Source organism: Netta rufina, assembly GCF_964035555.1.
Source record: "Netta rufina genome assembly, chromosome: 1".
Taxonomy (NCBI): Eukaryota; Metazoa; Chordata; class Aves; order Anseriformes; family Anatidae; genus Netta; species Netta rufina.
Window position 1 is genome coordinate 176,366,999 of NC_140123.1, and position 24,885 is coordinate 176,391,883.

The window sequence follows — 24,885 nt, forward strand, 5'->3', positions numbered from 1 at the left end:
CTCTTCAGTGCATGCTTCCGGTTTGCTTAGGATTTGGTCAGTCCTGGTCAGCATCCAGGCTATTTTGAATAGTTTCATAATTCTCCCCAGTCACTTATATATGAAATTAATTTGGCTTGTAAATTTTGGAATCGGATGCCTGAAGGCAGTAGTCCTTTCTGAATTAGATAAGATGCCTTATCCTTTGCTTTCCTTAAATATTTAAGTTCCATTCTGTCCTGCTGACCAACAGAACACACATTTCTAGGAAACCAGGTCTTCTCCTCCGCAAGTTTCCAAGAAAAATCATGATTACTTAAAATCTTCTCACCATTTTGTAACATAGTTCTCAATAATTATTCTTTTTGGGTAATTATTCTAAACCATCTCACGCTACTAGAAAATTGCCTGCTAATAAAAATTAGCAGACAGAATTTCCCACGTGTAGGTATTAAAGCTGCACTTCTCTCTGCTCTTTAGAAAAAGCATGGTTTGATTACAGAAATAGCATGAAATTTTCACCCAGTTCTCTATAAAATGCATATACTAAAGAGACTGCCCTGTCTTTTGTCTTCTTTTCAGTCGTCTTTCCTAAATTGACTCCAGGGAATACTGCCCTCTCAGGTACTGTCCTTCCCTATCTATCTGGCGTATAGGAGAAGTTGCATCTCAAAACTTGTCTGCAGTGTGGAACACAGAGTAATGCAAAACTTGTGTTTGTAGAGCACTAACTCTTCTAGAGGTGCTAACAAAGGAGAGGTGCTATCTCTGTATCTCTGGGTTTGGGGCAGGCCTTACTGTCAATACTTAATAGTTTGGGCTCAGCATGTGCTGGCGTTACAGTTCTGCTTCCAGTTTGCAACCTACGAGGTCTTTGCACCACACTAACAGTAGATAATAATATATGTGTGATACAAAGATGACCTAATAATACATGTCCAAAAGATAACAGCTGCTTCAACTTTTTTATAACTCTTAAAATGTGAAGTGATTCCCAAGGAGTATGATAATATAATGCAATTTATTATGGCTTTTGTAAAGTGGTTGACATTTTCATGAAGAAATGATACAATTAGTAGAGCATATGCTAAATGGATTAAGAATTCACTCACCAGCAAATTTCAAAACACAATTATTGACCTGTAACCTGTGCTAAGGCACTACTTAAATTGCGAAAGTAACACGAAAGAGATGTGCAGACCATGTCTGACCTTGTATTTAGTCAATACTGAGTGCAAGTTGAATCAGCCTCATCCACCATCTTTACTAATCATCCGAACCACTCCAAAGTTAAGCACTTTGCATTTCTCATTGCTTATTCAACTGTATGTGTTACAGCTTCCCTTCTTCCCTGAGAAGTGGAATTCCCCTAGCAAGTGGTCTGTGGACAACTGTGGACCTCTTACTCTTCTGTTACTTTCTCTCCTCTTCAAGGCAGTTGACAAAGGAATGAGATGCAGAGGTTAACAGACACTAGGAGCTATAGGATTATTGCAAGCAGATTTCTCAAGTCTGAGGCCTGCACTGGGTAGTTGTGCTTGCAGTACGTTACTAAAACTGGCAGCCTAACTGGTGGCACCAGTAGAAACAGTGATATTTGGAAGACTGGCAGTGCATCCAGGATTGAGCTGGGCTTCTGCTGAAGCATCTTGTGTGTATTATCAGTTGTCAGCAAGATTTTAAGACAAACCATAATTATCAGTGCAGTCAGTCATCATTGTTGATGAGTTGGTGTACTTATCTCTGGATAATGTACAAGAGGAAAGTATTTATTCCAAGATTTCCAAGGAGCATGGGAAGAAAAAAGGAAATTCTTTCATCCCTTTCAGCTCACCTGAAATTTTAATCTGAGCTACTTCTCCATCTCCTCCTTCACTGTGTGCTCGGACCTCAACAACATATTCACCATCACTGGGGACTGGGACCTCTATTGTGTGTTTTCCAGTTGAAAACAACTTGCCTTCATGTTGTCCATCTGGCCTATATAACACCTAGGAAAGTCAGAGTAATTATAGTTACTGAAATGCTACATTTCCACAAAAACACAGTTATATATGCACAGTAAGTGAATTAAAAAGTTTCAGGTTTTTATTTATGAATGAAACCTATATATCTCAAGACACAGTGGCAAATACTACCTTTTCCATTTTTACATAAGGTGAATCTAGACAGGATGTTTTCTCATTGCTTTCTCTATTATAAAATTACATCACCTATTGAAAAATAGTTTCAGCCTCTCCATTCAGAATACGTACTTGAATAATGGAATATAATAATAAAGGGGGGGCCAAGAACATCAAATAAAAATCTCACCTCTCAGTTGGGTTTTCTGACATAAAATTTATTGTCATTTTTATAAATGAAACAATTCTGTTATCTATTCTCAGTGCTGTTAAACTGAATGTGACAGTATGTCTTGTGGGACCTTTAGAAAAGATCATTCTTTCTTGAATCATCTCTGGGAAACACTTTTGGTAATTCCCAGGAAGTAATTCAACCCTTCAAGGAAAATTTGTACATGTAGAATATTATACTAATTTTCTTACTTCTAAGCAAAGAGCAATCTTAAACAGGAATTAATTTTTGAAACTTTCTGTACACTCTATAGTTAGTATACACACTTGCTCTAGTTACACAGTAATTGAATCTTATAAGGTTAAGTGTCCTTTCATTTCTCCTTTCCCTGACATTAATGAGCTCATGTTCCAGGAACTGTAGTTCCCATAGAAATGGGAAAGGAAAGCTGGGCCAATGCAGCTGTTATAAGGAGAAACTATTAAAGTGTAGTTTTTTTAATCATTCTGTTTAGCCAATAGACTAAATATAATCTGCAAAAATATAATATAATCAAGTATAATATGGGAAATCAGGTTCTTGCTGTCACAAAATAGCTAAACTTTTCCATAACATGGCTCACTACCCAAATATATGTCAGTGCCACATTGTTTTTCTTATCACATTGGCTAGGCCCACTGGCTTTAGGACTACTATTTGTGATCTTTGAACACAGTGCTGTCATCTTTAGCATGCAAATATGTTTAAGTCCAATTAGGTATCAAAATTCATCACTGTTTACAAAATACAGTTCACATAGGATACACAAAGATAGAAATTATTTTCATAGATCATACTTTGTATCCTTCAACCGCAGATTCATTTGACTTTGCCTTCACATGATCCCAGGTGATGATGTACCTTGAACCAGATCTTACAGAACTGATAATTCTTGGACGTTGGCTTGGAGCTGAAAAGCAACATATTTATAATGTGCACATAAATGAGATTTCATAAACCTTCCATGATGTTTGTATTAATATATAAAAATGTAAAAATTAAAATTATGATCAATCTTAATACAGCTAAAGGGTAGTCTCCTTCCTGGAACAAACTGCTGCAGCTCCAGCCAGGCAATTTTTGTATGGCTTGTGCAGTGGCTGCTTTGTGGGTTTGCTTTTCTGTGGTGTCAGAATGAAGTGGCCAGCATGACCTTTTACTATGTTGCTGACCATGTGTGTCTGCTGGCATGCAACTATGTTCAGAACCTCCCTGAAATGTAGCTTAAGTCATATTTATTCATTGACATCTAATGTTTAATTAACCATTTAAAGGCAGTTCCAGAACATTTAACTCAGTAGTAATCAAAGTACCTCACTGCAGAAACCATTAATCATATTTTACACAGTAAGTTTATAAAATGCAGTCTTCTTATTCAACACAAGTGAACCCCAAAGGTCCAAGTTGCTCAGTATACTATTTACTGACAGAAATCCTCAAATTAGTTATACATATTTTTAGCCTCTATATGTGTTTTAAATACACAAGATGGATTTATTGAGCATGGCTCAGAATATGTTAGTGCTAGGTATTATTAATAAATCAGGAGCTATAATCAGAAACCTGGCATGTACATTCAAGACTGTGATTCAGATCACCCAGTTTTCAAAAGTGCCTATTACTGGCTATTGATACCATTAATGAAACAGGCAATTAGTCATAATTTAATAATCAGAATACAATACTTCCCCCTGCTGATTAAACAGAAAGCCAGAGTGTAGCTGCCCAAGTTTGGTTCGAATGTTCACCCCTTAGAACCACAGAATGGTTTGGGTCAGAAGGGGCCTTAAAGATCATCTACTCCAAGCCCCTGCCATGGGCAGGGACTTCTTTCACAAGACCAGGCTGCTCAAAATCCTGTCCAACCTGACTTTGAACATGGGACACCCAAAACTTCTCTGGGCAACCTGCTCCATTGTTTCACCACTCCCATGGTGAAAAATTTCTTCCTTACATCCAACCTAAATCCACCCTCTTTCAACTTAGAACCAGTACCCCTTGTCCTGCCACCCCAGCTCACACTAAGGGGAGACTTGGAATATCATGCCCAGCTTTGAGCCCCCCAGTACAAGAAAGACTGATAATCTGCAGAGTTCTGCAGTTCCTGTCTCTATATATTTTCAAGACCCAGCCCTCTGCACCCTGGTCTAAGCTTGTGGCTGACCGTGCTCTGAGCAGGAGGTTGGACCTTCTGAGTCACTTCCACCCTGAATTATCCTTTGAGTTTAAAGCCTGTGTCTCCTTACTGCCTTTTGTAAGATAGCCACATTGTACATGGAAACAAAAGTGAGGAAGGAGAGCCTTGGTAGAAATTTTCACACCAAGAACCAATACCACATCAAGGAAGAACACAAGGAGTATGAGTGAGAAACCAAGTTTGAGGACATGAGAGACATGATACAACATGCAACAATTAAGTACACAACATTATAAATAACCTATTTCTCCATTTACTTACGTGCTTTCCTAGTAATAATATCAATGGTTCTACTGGGAGGTCCGTAGCCTGCACTATTGAAGGCAGAAACATCTACATGGTAGCGTGTATTCGGCTTCAGGTTTTCCAGTTTGGTTGAATATTCTTGATTGCTTACTTGTACCCGCTGTGCAGCTGCTTCTTTATCATGAGCAGCCCAGTAACGAATCTGTAAGCAATCAAATTAAATGATTAAACTTAGCATATTTTGTTATAAGGAAAATTGATCAAAAATGATGTGTGCTGGATATTTCTACACAACATACTCTGGGTAGTAAGTGAGCTAAAAGACATTTAACAGCAACAGCATGGAACTTCTTCTCCAGGCTATGATTTTAACCAAGCTGTATACAGACATAAAGAAACAGCAACTAAGTCAGACTGTATTTTGAAGCTTTTCCTCACGGTGGCTTAACTTATTTTCAGCAAAGTCATTACAAGTCTGGGAAATGGCTAATACCTTCTGAGAATGTGTCTATTTTCTTGCTAAGTTGTTTTTTGAGCATTTGACATTGAACTTTAACATTGTTTTTCTACACGAATGAGTAGACTACACTCTGCTATTGATTTCATGATATTTTGTGTAAAATTTCTAATAAATCTATTCCTTTTGTACTTATATCTAGAAAAATGAAAAGAAGTCAATCATGTTATGTGTGTGTGTGTATCCGAGAAGCATAACTAAGACAGATTCTAATTAATAAACACATTTTCTTCTGTTTCTTCCAATGATTAAGATTTACAAAGAAGCCTTGCTTCAAAAATAATTGAACCTGAACTGATACCTATTTCTTACCTTTTCCTCTGTGAGCTATGTGCACAGCAGCTCTTCTGCCAAATTGGCTCATAGACTTCAAAGTTTTATCATGTACTACATCAAAAGTTATTTTCTTCTTAGTAAAAAAATATTTTTACAGAACTGTAAGGGTACCTTAAAAAATCTGCTTTTATCAATATATGAGAGCACTTTGGCTTGGCCACAAAGATTAAAATGAGAGATTAAAATAAATAAATAAATAAAACAAAACAAAACAAAACAAAACAAAATAACCTAGAAAGTAGATGTGGTATTATCCCTGAAATTAAGTATTTTCTCTTAAAAAAGCTGTATGTTGCCTCAGGTATATTGCATGAAAATAACCTTGACAGATATAAACACAAAGATTGAACCAAAGAACAGGCCATATTGAATCTTTTTGGACTCATTTTTGACCACAGTTTCACAAGTTGCTATTTGAGGTTAGCTTTTTAAATCTATATTGAAATAGACAAAAAAAGGAACCTTGGTTTTCATAAGCAATATTGATCCAACACCTCTTTGGTGTTGGATCCAACACATCTTTGTAAGCTACTGATATAAATATCTAGGCTTAGATTTCAGACACAATTACAAAACAGAAATTTAAAACAAAAAAATTACTAAAGAAGTGATGCCATTCCACATAGACTGCCACATATGTGGGGTTCTATTCTGCATAGCCTTATGAGATGCAAATGAGAGTAAAACACTGTACCTTCTGGGCTTTGCCTTTTTTATAACTGTAGGCATAAGAATAAATTATTAAACTAACCTTAGAGACTAAACAGGTGCCCATTATATTTTGGTTTTGAGTATTTTTGTTCTCAGAATTCCTGCTCTGCTCTGCCTGTCTTCATAATGATTTTAGAGTATGCTATATGAGAACCTTTAAAAATTTTCTTATGAAGAGGGTAATACTGTTGGTAATTTCAGGCTCTAGGAAAAATTTTGCTTTGTAAGATTTGATTAGTGACATCAGGTATCCTGACATTTTGTCTTTTGAATAGCAACTGCTTTAATCTTCTATTTTGCTGATGTTAGTTTTCTCCTTGGAAACTTCAGTTGAGGTATATGTTAGAAGAGCAGATAGGTTGTCAAGGCGTTAGTACTGCAGTTCTCTTTAAAAAGTAGGGGTACAACTTATATTTGACAAGTCTTTATTTTTGCTTATTTAAATTTAAATGTTTAATAAAACTATTTCTTTGTTTTACCTCAGAGTGTGTATTGTAGCTGAATGAGGAGAAGTGCAGTAGAGGATTTCTCTTCCCCTACCATAAAACTGCTGTGCTGGATACTGTAACAGCCACTATCACTAAACAGAGGTTACTCTCATTCAAATACTAGAATCTCTTGTCAGTGTTTGTTGCCTTAGTCTTGCCCAACACCGTTAGAAATTATTCATACTGTGATAACTATAATTGGCTCCCATTTTTAAATATGGCATGCAGATCTGCCTTTGAGCAGATACGAGCAGGTAATTTTTAGCTCTGCAAATACATGTCCTGCACAGTGTTTTGGAAATGTAATCCATTAGCATCCGAAATTTCAGTTTATTGTAACTTAGGCACTCTCATTCATGAAATTCCTACTTAACAAGGTGGCTTTCTTACTGAGGGAACAGATTTTGCCCTGAAGTGAGCGAGGAACGTGTCTCAGATTTTGCCCTGAAGTGAGCGAGGAACGTGTCTCCACTCCATTCTGGAAGTTTCTCTGGAAGGCTGGTAACCTCTGTTTTTGATGAATGGTTTGAAACTAGCATGGGACCATAAACCATCACAGTCATTTTAGCTGAAAGCCTGACTATGATCTTCAACTCAGAATTGTTTTTATATGATTATAATTAACAAACTGTTGTAGATAAATTGCTGTTGTTGAAAGCAACAGCTGTGTGCCATTAGCTATTAACTTTAAGTGACTCAAACACTAGAGGATCTGTACAGCAAGAACTAGAGGACATTAGGTCTATCTCTGTCTCAAAGTTCAAACAAGCAAAGGAATATCTGTAAAGTTCTAGGTAGCCAAAAATTCATTAGTTACAATAAGAGCAATGGCAGCTTTGCTGTAGATATTAACTGGTCATTGAAGTCTAATTCATTCATTTTCAGTATGTTCTATCCCATTTAATTATTTGCTTTACCTAAAGATGGCAACGCTATATACACCCCGCTATATACACCCTATATGAGAAACTTTTGTTAAACATAGAGCTTATGCTGGAGGCCTTTGAATATGTCAGACTTACAAAACTTCCTATAATCCTCCTGTTCATTTACACTACAGTAATGCCAATGACATAATAAGTAATGTACAGAATCAAACAAGACAAGTGAGAACAATGAATGAAAATGTAAATTACACCGAGAGCATATTACATTTCAGGCAGAAGTAATATAAATTAAATATAAATCCCAAATACTATTGTTCTTGGCTGTGATATCGTGGACTTAACTACTCCTAGAGTGTGAATCAGATCTGTTTGGATTATTGTAACTAATCTTGGAAAATCAAAGAATTGAAATAAGATGATTCTCTTGATAGCTAAGAGAAATACTGCCTTCTTTACCATATTCTGAGGTTGCTTTTCTTCACATATACTTTGGTTGGAAGTTTCTTAAAGTACTTAGAAATCTCCCTTTCACTCTCTTGCCTCTTTGGAAGTGGTATCTAGAATTACATGCCCCATTGCTAAAAGAATCCACATTTTCCCACTTTGCTCGCTCTCTTTATTTATTTATTTATGTATTTATTTCAGAGCTTGGATAAGAATCACAAACAGTCTGCTTTTTTCTGGTGCTCTGCATTTACCTTATTAGGGTAGCCCATGAATCCTCAGGGGACATGTGAGAGTATTTCACCCCAGCTCTACAGTTTGTTGAGGAGGTTAGGCCAAAACCAACAAAGGTGTCACACAGTGATCTGTGGAAACGGAATGCCTCAGACATCGTGAGTTTGAGTTGCTGCCTGTGTTGAAATCAGGGGAAAAAACACTATCCTACATTACCCTCTTCTTTATTCAAATTTTAATATACTGAAATACATCAGAAAGTGTTTCTGTGTCATGGAACAACATCTTTCATATTCATGGAAGTTTTACATAGGAGGGACATAAAAGAGACACTCATAATAAGAGAGAATGCTAATGACATATTTAAGTAAGAGGAACAATGGCGGTGAATAGCCATAAATGTGTTTAGTAAAATAAACATCTGTTGCATAGAAATAGCAGGAAATATACAGTGTCTTTGGTATTGCATGCACTGAAGAGCCATGGCTTTTAGCGGGATATTGCAAGAACTCATAAATCTGAAATTCTCTGTATGGATGGAGATAGTTTTCGTATTTTATCTCTTCTTTAAGTGTGAGCTGAGGATACTCCCCTGTAATGGCAAAATGCATCAGCTCACACTCATCACCACGAGGGCAGTCATTCTAACTGTATGCATTAGTGTCAAAAAAATCTGACTCCTCCTAGTGTGAAAAGCATCATGTCACAGGTGAAATACCTCCAGACATTTTGCTCAGAATACTCCCACCTCTTAAACTCTACCATTTAAGAGGTCAGTTATGCCATTTTCAGGTAATAATAAAGTCCAAAGTGAAACTGAGAAAGCATTCTGGTGAATGAGGGACTTTGCTAACAAGTGTTAGAGCTGAGCAATAATTAGAAAATAAGTATTGAAAAAATTCCTTATGTCTATATGGATAGAGTCTTCCAGACATATTCATTTGAATTTTGTAATGCAGCTTGACCTAATCTGCATTACAACTCTATTTGCAATTACAACTCTAATTGTAACTTCACAAAGGTAACCTACAGCCTTGACCTTCCAGAAGAGCCTTCTCTATTTCTGCCCTGTACAATGGCAGCCCTGTTCCTTCAGGGCTGATGGGGATGGCATATCTGATCTTCAGGAACGTAAGACTTTTTTTTTTGCTCTTGAAGCACAGGCTCCTCCTTTGCTTCTCTGCCCTCTGCTAGAATGAGGCTTATAATTGTTCTAGAGAACACATTACTCCATGGGACAGTAATTCATGCCTATTAGTCTGCTTATTGCTGTATCAGATATTAACTTTTTTTTTTTTTCCACAGTCATGATAACTAGGAAAAACTACTTTAGAAAAAGAGAAAAAAAAAAAAAAAGAGAAGAAACTCAGGAGTCTAATACCACTGTTCATTGTACATATTCAAGCAATCAGCTCACACTGGATTTATGGAAGTGTAATACTTTTCTAGGAATGAGTGGATGAACAAGTACTCCAGCTATCAAATTAAGGTCACGCCCCTTACATCTGTATTCTCTGTAACAGAACTCTCCACCCATTCCCACCTTCTATCCCACCTTTCTTCAGAAGTGCAGTTATCCTCTTTCTAAGCCAAAGGTCCTCCATGCTTCTTTCCCACTGCCATTCTATTCACTTTCCCCTGCATCCCATTCTTTCCCAATGAACACTCTTCCCTCTCTTCTTTCTCTGACCTACCCTGACAGCAATTCAGATGACTTTAGGTAAAATAATGTAAAATAAAAATGTGGCCAAAAAAAACATACGAGAATGTTCTCCCACCATGTTCGTTCCCCGTTCATCCTCAGCATGCGTCACTCCCCATCACAACCCTCAACATTCATTGCCATGCTGTATCACTACTGCAACCTCAGCCTTTCCAGTGTTCTCCCAGCCCTCCTTGCTGCTGCTCTCTCCACACTTCCACAAGTCCCCTGGTGAGTGCCTGCCCAATGTCTGTTCCAGCTATTCCTGGCACCAAAGCTTCTTGCCTATTTTCTGCAAATACTGTCCAACTTGGAAGTGCACCACTGCTGCATGACTAGCTGGTCTGAGTGCACAAAACTATGTTCTCCACCCTGCTCTCAATTACAACCATGACTTCTATTAGATCCTACTTGCATGACCCATATGTAACACCAAACCACTTTACTAAATTAAGAGTTACCATTGATGTCAGTGGCTTTATTACAAACCCCAGTGTCCTCTGCTTATAATTTTAAGCATTATGTGTGCACTATGTAGAATCACGTTTTATATGGGACACTGTACTAGTTCGTATTGAGATCTTCACTATGATCTGTATCTTGTGACAATAACCCCAAACTATTACATATATCTCATGGAGACAAAAATATATATAGTGAAATATGGAACTGAGTACTAGTAATTAAAAGAACATTTATTCATATACTTCTGTCACTAAGTTACATTTTGTGAGGTTACTCTGTGTTTGTCTACGTTCATTTTGGAACACGGACTCTACCATCAAGAAGATGACAACTTAAATATCAAAGCAAATCACTAACAAACTAATGCCCAAATCCCTTTTCTGGAATGCAGCCAAAGTAAGTCAGCTGTACACTGCAGAGTTCATCAGCATCCACTGTGCACGGATGATGTAAGACTTCCCTGCTGGAGAGCTACATGGCTGTTTCTAGTTGCACCCACCCTGTGGCTGTTTTCATCTTTGTACAAGGACGTGAACAATTTTTACCAGTGGTACCAATAGTTTTTACCAGTAGTTCTGGACCAGAAAAACATGCCTTGAAGCTCTTTCTGATGTGGAGAATAGAAACCATGAACAAAACATTGTCTTGCACAATAGCATTGTATTGTTTTATTGGATTCCGGGCATTTGTCACCTAGTCCGCTTACTATAGGATTTGTGGGTGAATTATATTAATAACTGCTGATAATTTAAATGGGCCATGACTTACAATTTCATGTCCGTGTTGACAATTACACCCAAAACTTAATTTCATTGTTTTGAGAAGGCAAAGATAGGCATTCAATTGTGTAAGATAAACTGACAACATTTGTTTGTGAAATAATGATGACTTTTTTTTCAGTTGATCAGTGGGTACACACCAGTTAATGTCTTAGTAATGAAGTACATAGCACCAAAAATAATCTGTTTCTCAAGACGTGAAATCTGCACAGCAAACAATAACTAAACAGAAGTGAACTCTAAGAGCTAGAATGTTACAATAGGAATTATTCTTGCATTTAACCACTGAAATTCAATTAATGAGGAAACAGGCAGTGTCACCTCTAAACTCACCTGATATCCTTCCACAGATTTCTCAGAAACATGGTGCCAAGAAACAGAAATTTCAGAAGATGACAAAACTTTTACACTCACATCTGTGGGTACCTCAGTTGGAGCTGGAAGACAAAACATGTTAAATATCCAATCTCATCCAGTGATATTGTTACGTTCACTTTGAGGGGCTTCTCTCACTTCAGGTCTTTGTATTATTTTCTTGATATCACTGTGTTAGTCTTCAATCTGCTTTTACACAAGTAAATTTCAAATTCATTGATGATCTGTATGGGAAAGGACTCTATAAAAACAAAGCAATGATCCTATTACTTGGCTCAGACTATGTATTTTTATGCTTCAACAGATTCCATTCTGAAATTTGTGTAAATTAAAACCTGGCTTTGATAAAGAACTGATTGAAGCATCCAGTGATCTTTTACTAAATTGGACAGCAGTTGACAGATTAAAACATATATATAAAATATTTTTAAGCTAGCTACACACAAATATTCATGTGTATATCATTTAATCGCAATGACACAAAGTTTTTATGAAACTAGATATTAGATACAGAGTTGGCTAGTGGGGCATGTAAATCTGAACATATGTGTGAAATAATCCAAGAGCACCCTTCCATCAGCCATTCATCAGACAGTTGATTTTGTTTGTTTTCTTACTTTTGGACAACAGCCAATGCAGAACACAGATCAGTATAACGTGACATACTTTTATTCAGGGCTCAGAAAATTAAGCTCTAGGTTAATTACACAAAGGTGTTAATTTCACTGCTGCTTTCTTTTTAAGTAAGATAAGGAATTTGAAAATTCATAAACTTAGCAATGTCTACAAAGGAGAAAGTTTTCCAAGCTAAGAACAATTCTCTTTTGCGAATCTTTTGAAACAAGTTGCAACAGACAGGCATGGCAGCTTGAGCTGAGGAAAGCTTTCATATACTTAATCTTCTAACCGGGCATCAAGTCAACTATGCATCAAAACAGCCACTGTTAAGAAAAAATCAGCTACATCTCTTAAGAAAATTATCCTGGGCAACAAAATAATCTTATATGCAAAGTTACCTTTTGTAATTGTCTTTCATTGTCTGTTAATAATGCAAATGTATAATTAAAAATGATACATTATTGCAAAATTTTCACAATGACAGGCATTTAGATAAGCAAGAGGTCTGTGCACTCACTGCTAGCAATCATTACTCTGCAATGGAAGGTATGACTAGTAGTTGTCAGACATGGAACTTGGCTTAAAATATGTGGAAATGCAGAAATTCCATTGTCATGAAAGTGAATAAAGATGTCTACAATTATAACTAGACACAGATACATTACAAAATACACTGTTTAATAGAAATGCTGTCGTTATATATAAGTATGTATGCATATTTATACATATCAGTATGGAATACTGTGTATTTATTTTAAATCCCACTACTGCCTTTGAGAGGTTGTGATTTCTGACAGTAGTAAAATCCCTTGCTGATTCAGAGGTACAAAGGTACAGGTGGAATAGATGTGATCATCTCATCCAGTTCCAAATCAGTGTCAGACTCTTTATTGTTTTAATTACAGAATTTGCCAAAATGTTTCATTTTGAAAAGTTCCAACTGACAGGGATTTTGCTGATACAATACTCTAGACAGTAACTCATCTGCTTATGCTTATTTATTAACTCTATGTAATTTATACCCATATTTGGCATTTATGTTCTACAAATATTTTACAGGCTTTTCTGAGCCAGAAAGATGACATCAGTTGCTTTTCTTCAGTTTTCTAATTCAGCAATTCTACCAGTAAAAAAAATATTAAAGTGTGCCTTCCAGTATGTTCTCTTCACTGTAAAGTAGTGATCATTGCACAATTTTCTTCTAAAAGTATAATTTTACAAAGTTAAAGCTGGAAGCCAGCAAGCATGCTACAAGGTACTGAAGTGACTTTGTGCAAGTCCTGATGCCAGCAGAAAACTACAAAATGTTGTTTGGATTAACTTTCATTATACCTATTGGAAAAAATCTTTCTAACTTGTTCTGTAGTTCCTGTGTTTGATACAGTCCTTAAAGAAAGTCATAGCTCTGTGTAAGAGCTGTTAGCATTACAAGTAAGGTTTAGAGCACCATGAATCTGACAGCTTTGGTGCTTCTTGTGGTTGAAATTAAAGAAGAAGATTCAATGAGCTTCTATTGCTTTTGCTTCCTGCATCTGGCATTACTTGTGCACAAGTGATTCTATCAATTAAGTGTCTGTGCCTGGTGACAGGATGAAGGGGAATGGGCTAAAGTTGCACCAGGGGAGGTTTAGGTTGGATATTAGGAAAAACTTCTTTACCAAAAGGGTTGTTAGGCATCGGAATGGGCTGCCCAGGGAAGTGGTTGTGTCACCATCCCTGGAGCTCTTTAAATGACATTTAGATGTAGAGCTTAGTGACATGGTTAGTGTTAGGTCAGAGGTTGGACTAGGTGATCTTGGAGGTCTCTTCCAACCTAGACAATTCTGTGAACTTCGCTAAACTCTGTGCTAAAATATCAGCAACCACTGAAGTGATTTCTTTATCTGGAAACTGGCACTACTGCCCATTCTTCTTCCTTTTGGAACTACTAGTCTCTGCCATGTCTCTGAACTTAAAAAGCTGTACAAACACACTCCCATGCATAACATGGTTAGTATAAGCCTAACATAAACATATGGGAGCTTATCAGTCAGCTGTCGATAATGTCTCTGAGAAGGGATGGATACTGAAATGTTATTTGTCAGATATGGCTTTTATTACACCATAGCAATTTATTAACTTACTTAGACAATTGCAAAAAGAATCATTCTTTGCTGAAGCAGCTCTTGAAGATGATATTCTAAGGTATGCTTTTCTGATAAAAAGGATTAATATTAATCACTTCATAAAGGTAAGTGTTACTAGCTTGAATCCTGAATTATCATAAGAAACAAAAGGACTACTTTATCTTTTCTCTGTGTGTGGGCGATCTGTGTGCAAAGTTCCCATTAGTCCTAATGGGAAGCATGAACATAAATCTCCCGTAAAGTACACAGAGTAAAGAATAGAGTTGGTAGTGTGAGAATGTGGCCTTGTTATCATATCCCTCCTCTTGGCTCTTTGGTCTGGATCTGCTGACTTTCTGAAAGAGGGTCTGTTCTACAGAAAGAAAAATATGAGCAATTATTTGGGGTTTTGGAAGAAATTAATAAACTGTATTTTTTTAAAAACAGGCTTCAGTGATTATGTTGCAATTAAGATATTGTATATACTTCTTCTGATTTAAGGTAAACCTTCTTCCAGTGCTTTCCCTCTCTTGCTAAGTTCAGAAATGTCATTTAAACTTCAATAGTAAAGATCACAGCATGTGAAATAATTCCAGCAAGAACTAAGAAAAAGATTTTAGTGAAATGTCAAAAAGGTTTTCATTAAATTATTCACTCGGTAACTCGAGCATCCAAACCACAGTAAAGAATGTGACAGGGCTAATTTATATTAGACTTTAAACACACTTCAAATAAAAAAAATATATATTTTTTCAAATATAAAAAACTAAATAGAACTGAGCCATCATTAATTCAGAATTTTTGGGCTAAATTCTGATACTGACCTACTAGAATAATAGGCTTTAGTGTGGTCTGTTAAAAGAAAAAAACAAAACCAAACAACATACATATGTCAACCACATGTATTAAGATCACAGAGACAAAATTGATAGATAATGACGTAAATGTTTTAGGTAAAAGATATGAAGATGAGAATTTATTTTTTAAAAGATTCTTAAATCTTTTAACAAGAAGTGTGAAAAATCTTGAATGCTTCTTCATATTGCTCATTAAGACAGCAAGTACAACCAAGTGTTCTCCACTGTACAGAAAGTAGAGTTTGAGGTTATGACCTGCAAGTGTTTTGTGAGTGAGATATACCCTCCTTGATGAAGGATAGTTGGTATATTCACCAGTGATAGGGACCTGGATTTGTCTAATGATGTTGGTAGCACTGATTTGGGCCCTCAGTGTGAAAATTGATTGGAACTTTACTCACCATCTTGAGCTGAATAAATTACAGCAGTGAGACTGAATGGTCCATCCCCTTTGTTGTTAAAAGCTTTCACTTTTACTTGATACTGGGTCGAAGGTGGCATCGATTCATCTTTGTGGACATACCGTCCAATTTCAGGATTAGTAACTGTAACTCTTCTCCATTCTTTCTCACCAAATGGCTTGAAAGCCACTATGTAACCAAAGTTATTGCCATAGTGGTATTCTCTTGACAAAGGCTAAAGAGGCAAAAGATACAACATTGATTATTGTAGACAATCAAACAGATAGATCTCTAAAGAAAAACAAATAATACAGAAAGCATCAGTAAGTGTGCTGTAAAACAAGCAAACAAACAAACAAAGAACCAAAGTTCAATTTTCTTCTGTTTTACTTCTATGGTTTACTCCCATCCCCTTTAAAACCATGCCACCTTCATTATCCAGGTCTGTAGTAACAGTACATTTGCTACTAGTATATATATGAATGAGTACAGTACTCATCCATACTCACTATAAGACATATAAAGTTATTGCCTACAGAAAGAAACCAAGAACAATTATGTACTAAAACCACTGTCATCTGTGGCTAGGAAAAAAGGCTTTCTTAAGGAATAACTGAGAGAGGATATGAAACACAGACACAGTATGCAAGCATCTGGGTCCATCCGCATATGTAAAGACACCTGCACAAGACAGAGAGAAAATTCAAGTAGCTGGTCTAAATTATATTCATTAAGCTAAAGTTGGTCATCTAGGCCACCTGTACAGTTGATGAAGAGACTAATAAAGGAATGATTAATCTTTCCTCTTTTTAGTGATGATGGAGGGGGTACAGTTAGCTGGTTTAGACTATCTATCTAACTTCTAATTGCTAAAAGTTTAAGTAAAAATGACTTCCACTTTCAGCATGACCATTAAAGGTCTATTCAAAGATGTTTCTTGAAACTACAATTGATTTCCTACATGTAGAAATGCTGTAATACAAAATAACAGAAGACCATCTGCTATAAAACAAAACTCCTTCATTTACCAAAGCTCTATATTCAGTGATTACTCCTCAGCCTTAGTCCGTGCAGCCTTAACCAAAACTACCAGATAGCATGGCCAAAATCATGTCAGTAGTGCACCTGAAGACTGAAAGTATCCTTTCAAAACAGACCTCCTGCATTACATTTTCCCATCCTGTTAACCTTGCAGAGATGAATTAGCTCATCTTAAGGCAAAGATCCTGGAGCAGTATAACAGATACTAACTATTGTCCTTAAGTTGTTTGGTTACTTGTGTAGCACTTCAGATAAAATTCGAGAAACCTGGCATGCCAAAGGGGAGATGGATATTTGGTGTCTAGTTGTGATGCTAACCACATGTCATCTAAATTTAGATTCACAGACAACCTTGCAATTCAAAAGGTAGAAGATTTCAAATACTGGGTCACTTTTGATAGCTGGTTTTCCAAAACTATCATTGTGTGCAGCTGCCTAAATTCAAACAGAATCCTATCCAAAGTAAGCAGCCTGGATAAGTGGCCCTAGAATGATTTTCACCCAGAGCAAACTTTAGAAAGCCAAGACTGACACTTTAAAATTATGTTCTAGAAAGTCTTGAAAATTTGAATGAGTCAAATACTTCACACAATAAGGTATAAGTAGCTGAAGAGTTTGAAGTATTCACTAAAAACTTTGAAAAATGAAATAGAAGAGGGAAAGGCAAGCAGGGAAAAAATGAGGAATGGACATGCCACTCCTAGCTCTTTCTTGGTTCTTCTTCCCAAACAAGTCTTAGAAGAGCTTTGATTGCATCTCTGGCTGCCTCATTCAACTTGGGCTTATGAGTCATAGCAAAAGCTGAAAGGGGGTTGGCAGCAACATGTGAATCTACCATACATTTTGTTCTTCTCTTCTTAATTAAAGACTACTTTAAGTAGTAAATGCAAATGTTAGCACATTTTGGGGAATCAATATATAGCTTTATCTTAGTCTTACAGACAGATTGGTTTCCGTCCATCCTGTATCAGACAGGTGCTGTAAATCTAACGCCTCCATTCAAAAACACTTGCTAGGCATAGTAGTAGAAGATGTTTGGAAAGTAAATATTTGAAGCCACGCTTAAATTGTCTAGCTAAATGAGTTACTCATTATAGAACACATGTAAAATCATGACATTAGGTAAGAGAAACAATTGGAATATAAATCTACTTTTGCGTATAGGAAGGACTGAAATGATCTTGTACTTCTTGCATTAGTCACTCTCCTCCTGGTTACAGTTCTCATTTTTTTCATTTGGTCACAGCCAATTTTTCATTGTACTCACAATGGCAGGGGTCTTTACCCAAAATGCAATAATTTAGACACATCTACATCTTGACCTATTATTAATGGAACTAAGAAATAAACTTTTCAATATACTTTAACAGCAACATAGATCTCACTTTTTCAGAAAACTTGAATTAGCTTAGAAATCTTTCTCAGCTAAACTTAGCTTGTAAAAGATTTTAGAAAACATCTTAATTTTTTGAACATTTTATTCAGTTATTTTGGTGTTTAATGTTTTATCTCTGTCCCTTTTCCCTTTCTTTATTTTGCTTAATACATAATCATTACAGAAAAATGAACGGCTTGTAATAAAAGAACAAAGATATCACTTTGTGGATATCAATAAATGGCTAAATTGTCGCATGAGGCAAAACTGTTTTGTGTTACTGGTCACGTTAGCATAAAAGAAACATAAAATATAGAAGAGTTTCCTTAAAAATCCAGTTATTAATTATGATGGGCTGGTTTACAGAATGGTAATGCCTTTTTTTGTTTCATAAAGCCTACGCATCTATACACAGCACATTAAAGTCACAACTAAGATGTTACACCTAATTTTTTGAGAATCTGCATGCTATTTAGACTGCAACTTAGAAAAAAGCCTCAGGGAGGCCTCAGAGAGATATATGTAGAATTTTCAAATGCAGTTACATCAAAGCATTATCATAACCAGTACTTCTTGTGTTTCAGTCTCTTCAAAACATATTTAGAGAGTGTTTTAGGCCGTATTTTAGAAATGTCCAATACATGAACATCATACTCATTTCTTTTTACGTATTTTTATGAGAAAAGTCTGAAAACCCACAGAGTGTATACAAATCCTGCTCTCACAGGAGCCCATGACAAACCTTCTGTAGGTCTCAGGAGCAGCAAGGTCAGACCTAAGGAGGCATATGCTTCATTCCATCTCAGTGCATTACTTACCATCCATGTTATTGTCAGCTCTCGATTGCTTCCACCTCCTCCTCCAACATCAGAAGGAGCAACATTAGGAGCTAGAAAAACAGAAAAGACAACAAAAATGAATACAGAGTATGCAGTCATTAAAAACCAAAACAAACAAACAAACAAAAAACCACCAACAATATTATTTACTTCTCTTTTTATCAGCAAAGCCAATGAGCACACATGCCCCACACAATTAAAATAATGATAGCCTGTAATAACTGTGAGTCTGTGGTCTTGCCAAGACTAATGTATAGCTACTGCTACAGGAAACATACCAGTTCTAACCGTAGTTAGCAAGCAATCATTCTTTTTAACCATACTCTCTATAAATATTTAATTTAGTATTTAGAAATGCAACACTCCTTGTAGGCCGTAAGAGAAACACAGTGTTTTGTTCTTGTGTTTCTTCAGATGCTGATATTCCAAGGGCTTAAGCGCCCAGGGCATGAACATGAACATACCCTAACAGACTGTGATTAGTTCCATCCATTTCAATGGATTTGCCTACAATGTGTAATGTTAAACCCATGGTTACATCTTTGAAGCATTGTCATCCTACTCCTATTCTAGTTCAGATGAGTGGCAAATGTCTTCTTGATTGGCATGGGTAGATATTCAGAACTGAAGCTGACCTAGTACTTCAGTCATTTACTAACTAATTGCATTTCACACTGACGTTCTGTAGGACACAATAATGTGTTGTCATTGATGCAGTGCTGAGTGGTAAGGTAAGATACTATGAAGAGCTCCATTACAAGTCATTCCTATATTTTCATTTCTGTAAGACTCTTATACTACCTAAAGTCTCTTAACTACAGCAAGCAGCTGAAAACTAAATTTTCTCTTTGGAAAAGATATTTCTCCAAAATTAGTCTCTACACTGATACATAAAAAACAATTGTCACGAACCTTCTAATTAATTAAAGACTTTTCTTTTTCCCACTAAATGTAATGATTGCAATTCTCTTTGGTGTGTGTGTATTTATTTGGTATCTCTGAATACTAAGGACACACACAGTACTACTGCAAACTCAGGAAATAATGTTTAATCCTATTTATTGTACATTAAAGATGCCTTTGGTGATCATGCATTAGCTACATGTTCTAATAACATTAACATGTTCTTTGTGTTAAGACATTCTTACATGGTCAGGCATTTTTCCTACTAATCAGCAAAAGTCAGAAGATCACAGATTATAGAATACCCTGAGGACTCACAAGGAAGGGACTCACAAGGATGTTCTCCAACTATTTAAGTAAGATGTTTGCTGAGGCCTTGTATTTGGGTCAGTTAGGAAGAAACAGGAAAGCAGAAAAGAATTAATGTTTTTATAAAGGGAAAAAAATGTAAAATAAAATTGAAAATGAAATGGTTTTGCATTTGGTGCATGGTTTATATTATTTTTTTCTGGCCTTCCAGAAAACGAATCAGTGGAGAATGAGGCCAAATATACATATCCTGGTAATTGCAAGGGAAGCTTTTCTTGGAATTATTAACTTATTACCTGACCTTGTTATTACTGAAATAGACAGCAGTTGCACTGTCTTATTATAAGTATATGGCTCTATAGCTAAGTTAGAAGCAGAGGTTTGCTAAAATGCTTAGGTAGTCAAAGAACATACACGAGCTGCCAGAGGAGAGAAAAATAACCTTCTTCAAGAGAGTGCCCTCATTCTTTCTCCATTAAAAGCAGGTTTCTCCCTTCATTAATAGCAGGTTATGAATTTAGACAGCAATACTTAGGAAATTACTGTAATGCATCCAGAAGCTAAAGTACATAAAAGCAGCCTTTGATCAACTGAATTTCAAGAAATCTCTGTGAAATAATGGGTGTTATTGACTGAACAAGTAGAATTTATTAGGAAAAGTATCTTTTTTTTTTTTTCCTCCCATAGGACATATTCATGTCATGCTAACAAAGAATGCTAGTGAAATTAAAGTTCTACAAGAAGAGAGACTTCAGAACTGGAAAAGACATTGACAACATTAGAGTTTAACAGACACCATTGGATCGGTCACATAGTACAGCATACAGAGATACTGCATTGCTTGCTGCTGTTTAACACAGAACAAATGTTAAAAATAACTGTAACGTATGGAAATTGATTGTTGTTTACACAATAAAATATTTAACTTCTTCAGGTTTACACGAAAATGGAAAGTACCAGTTCTGTAGCACCCTGGAAGTTGATATTGCAACCTGAATGCTACTGTTGGTGTTTGTAACAAATTCCAGCTCCTGGCAGGAAACACTCTTGGGCTCAGAAGTTTATCTGCAAACTCTTACAGATTTATGCTTTATTTTGGCATTGCAAGAAGTCCTGTCTGATGTTTAGGAAGCCTATGCTAACATTTTGCTTCATTTCACCAAAAGTGTCTATCACAGTCTGCCAGAGCTGACGATGGTGCTGTACACTGGGAATGAGGCAACAGACAAAACAGACTACATCTTGCAGAAGCATTGCAACCTGCTATAAAAGCGGCAGATACGCCATTTTGGGTGTGTGTGGAAGGAGTCTAAAACAAACTCCATGAATGTGGCACTGCAAACTGCAGGACACTACTGTGCTCACTACCTGTGAGCATTACTTCAGAGCCCCCAACCTCCCCACAACCTTTCTGTCTCCTTTCTGACATTTCAGAAATGTCTGCTGTGTACCCAGCACTCCAAGAAGCATGCCCAGGTTTCTCATTTAGAAGCCTGGGCCATGTTCAAGTACAGCTGTTGAGTCAGAAAACATGCAATGCTAATAGTCAATTTTATAGACAGTAATTTCCTTTTAATTTAAGTGTTAAAGTTCTGTGGATTTTCTTTCCCTGTCTAGATTAATGTAACCAATCTGTATTTCCTTCCTCCCTAAGCAACACATTTTTAATGGACCAGATGCGGCTCTTTACTAATAAATGTTTTGATATTTGCAATGCAAATGTATTTTATTTTGAAAATGCTACCTAATCAAAGCAATGACCTAGCAGGTATAATTGCAAAATTTAATTTTTTCACTTTCAATTTGTACTTTGAGTTTGCAACCTCAAGCTATGGGACAACAGCTTTTTAAAAACTATAAATATATCAAGGCTGCACATGGGTGCTAATACGCATTGAGAATGATATACTGGTACACAGTCTTTGTTGTATACAATCTTGTAGCAGCAATACATTACTTCCTAGAGCACTGTTGTTATCTCCTTTGTACAGTCCAAACAGAACGTATTATCTTGTATAATTACATCTAATTCTTTATTCTTAAGAATCCATTTTAAAAGGACCTGCCCAAGACTGAAGGATATTCTTGAATATGCTCAGAGATTTTAACACTAAGCAATTAGACTGATAAGGGCATGTGTTATGTCAGATAATGTCACACCTCTCACGTGGAATAAGAAGACACAAGACCAAACCTTCCATCACAGAAAAATAGTGTTATACTGTAAGACACACATACTGTCATGTATCTTTTAGTTATAATATAAACCAAATAGAAAAAAGGACATTTTTCTTGTCAAAAAAATGCTTTTTTTTTTTTTTTTTTTTTTCCCCTAAGCCCTGAATCCCATTGCAAACGAGGCAAGTGCATTCATTTATGTACACCAGATCAAGGACAGAGGTGGGGGTACCTCTAAAAGATACAGTATGACTGTATGAATGGAGACAAATTTTCTGTTTTTATCAGGATGTTTCTCTCCTGTCTGATGTAATGCTAGGATATATAGATAGTTTGGTGTTTCCTCACTAAAATCTACAGTAGCTGGTGACTAAAAATATATTCTGGATTTGCATCTTATGATTTTTTTTATTTTGTTTTACCAAATAAAATTTCAAAATTGATAGGAAAATGTGAAAATAAAAAGCACACTAAAAAAATGACATTTTCTGTTTACGTACGAGCGCCTTCAGTTCTAATTCTCTGTGACGGCATACTAGGTTCTCCTACTCCCAAAGTGTTTGTTGCTATTATTCGGAACTCATATTCCATCCACGGAATTAAATCAATCACTCTAGCAGACTCCATATTTCCTTCAATATCTGATGGATCTAAAAGAAATGAGAAATTGCTTTAGAAAACAGCATTTTACAATGAGGTCAGACATCAATGAAGTTTTTAAATCCACAAACTGCCACTATTCTGCAACCACAAATAGCCAACTGAAGGAATGTTATACATGAGGGATACCACATTTTATGTACATTCCTGGTGATCACTGGAAACTTGGAAACTATGACACTATCTTGGATAAACCCTTACAGACTTGTAAGTTTTAGGTGAGTGTGAACTAGCAAAAGAAGTGCATTTAATTATGAAGGCATTCTTATTAATTACATATTACTGTTGTAGAAATTCATTTTACCTACAGAATAATTCAAGGAGAAATCTGTAATGCACAAATAATAAAATAAAAAATCACGATATAGACAAGTGCCGCACAAGTGTAAATACAGGGACTGATCAATTGATAGAGTGGTTTATAAAAATGTGGGCATATTTTGGTGCACCTTACAAGTGAGTGTGTTACAACCTGCTACCTAGTTCTGATTTAACAAGGATAAGTGTTCTTATAATGTCTGTGAAAAAGATGTACTGTTGTCATAAGGACTAGTTTCTTTACCATACATGAGAGGCATAAGACATGACTATCTTTCTGTCTATAATTCAGACAGTAGTGGTTGTTTCTGTAGCTGTCTGCAGATATAGTAAGAGGATTTTCATTTCTTATGCAGACCAAGAGTTTCTTTGTCAAACTAGAGTCTCGAGTTCAGAGGGAGATGAGAAATTACATATTCTGCACTGGAAAGGTGGCTAATTTGGAATTACAATATAAGCGCAATGGCTGCAAAAAAACAGGAATAGCAATGTTACACAACCTATTTACACATATTTCCATACTGTGAAGTAGAACATACTTCTTTCATAAAACACACTTGGTATTATGCAACCTGAGATGAATTATTTGGCTTGGGAAGGATGGCAGTAGTAGTAATAATAACAATATTTTCAAAGTGCAATGCCAAAGTACATTTTTGTTTGTTTGTTTCACACATTGAAAATTAACAACATTAAATGGCAGCCTAAATGCTGATGAGAGATCAATTTGGACTGATCATTGTGTGTTTTTTTTACATACAAAAGTGAACACTGAGTCAAACTGGGAGGAGCCCAGAAATTAAGCAATGCACTGGCTTGCAGTGGTTCCAGTGATGGTTACTATGGTGATTTCAGCTATTTTTTTGAAGGAATCTATAGAACAAAATTAGTCAGTGTTGTTCAAATGAAAAAGTAATGATTTTGAAAACACTGGAATAGTTAATTTCAACTTTTCAGAAATGAAACATTTCTATCTTTCATGCTAGCTTCCTAAAAAATAAATTTAAGAATCTGGGTTCCTCCCTGTCCAAAGATGCGAATCCCATTCAACATGCTGCAGGATAACATTCTGACTGTATGTCTCAGTGACTATATCGTTAATTACACAAAGCAGAATAACTTCAGAGATGCAGAGACATGCATCCTGTCATGCCTATAACACTGCAATTAAGGAATATTCCTGAGAAGTGAGTTTTTTGAGCAGAAGTGTCTGCCCTGAACCAGAGTAAAGATCTGAAACCTGCACTTCTATCTCCTGCACAAACGTTTCTAGTTCCAGTAACATGTAGCACAATATCAGAGCTGCCACCCCCTCTTTATCTTTTACCGTCTTTAGCTTTTATCTTCCTATAACCTATCCTCTCCCCAAGAGCATATTTTTTATTTTTTTAAAAAAAAAGAAAACAGAAAATAAAATATAATTTATCCTGAAAAAATGGAGGCTGATCCAAATGGATCCTCCCTCCTGCAAACAGTCACTGAAATAAATAACCAATTACTCGAACAACTCTAATTTTTATATTATTTATAGTAAAATTTCAAAGAAATCTACTCTACATAAATTATTAAACAAGATACCAGAGATAG

The 24,885-nt window shown here is 36.1% G+C and overlaps 1 protein-coding gene across 1 annotated transcript in view; it reads right to left on the reverse strand.

The window, feature by feature from the left end:
• CNTN1 (contactin 1) overlaps window positions 1–24,885 on the reverse strand; it is a gene marked incomplete at both ends in the record, with an annotated part of 90,931 nt that overhangs the window by 13,621 nt on the left and 52,425 nt on the right. Inside the window, 7 exon segments of the mRNA XM_084306134.1 lie at window positions 1,814–1,970; window positions 3,111–3,223; window positions 4,772–4,958; window positions 11,653–11,756; window positions 15,676–15,910; window positions 18,910–18,980; window positions 22,821–22,970. Of these exon segments, the coding sequence (XP_084162260.1) occupies window positions 1,814–1,970; window positions 3,111–3,223; window positions 4,772–4,958; window positions 11,653–11,756; window positions 15,676–15,910; window positions 18,910–18,980; window positions 22,821–22,970 (1,017 nt within the window).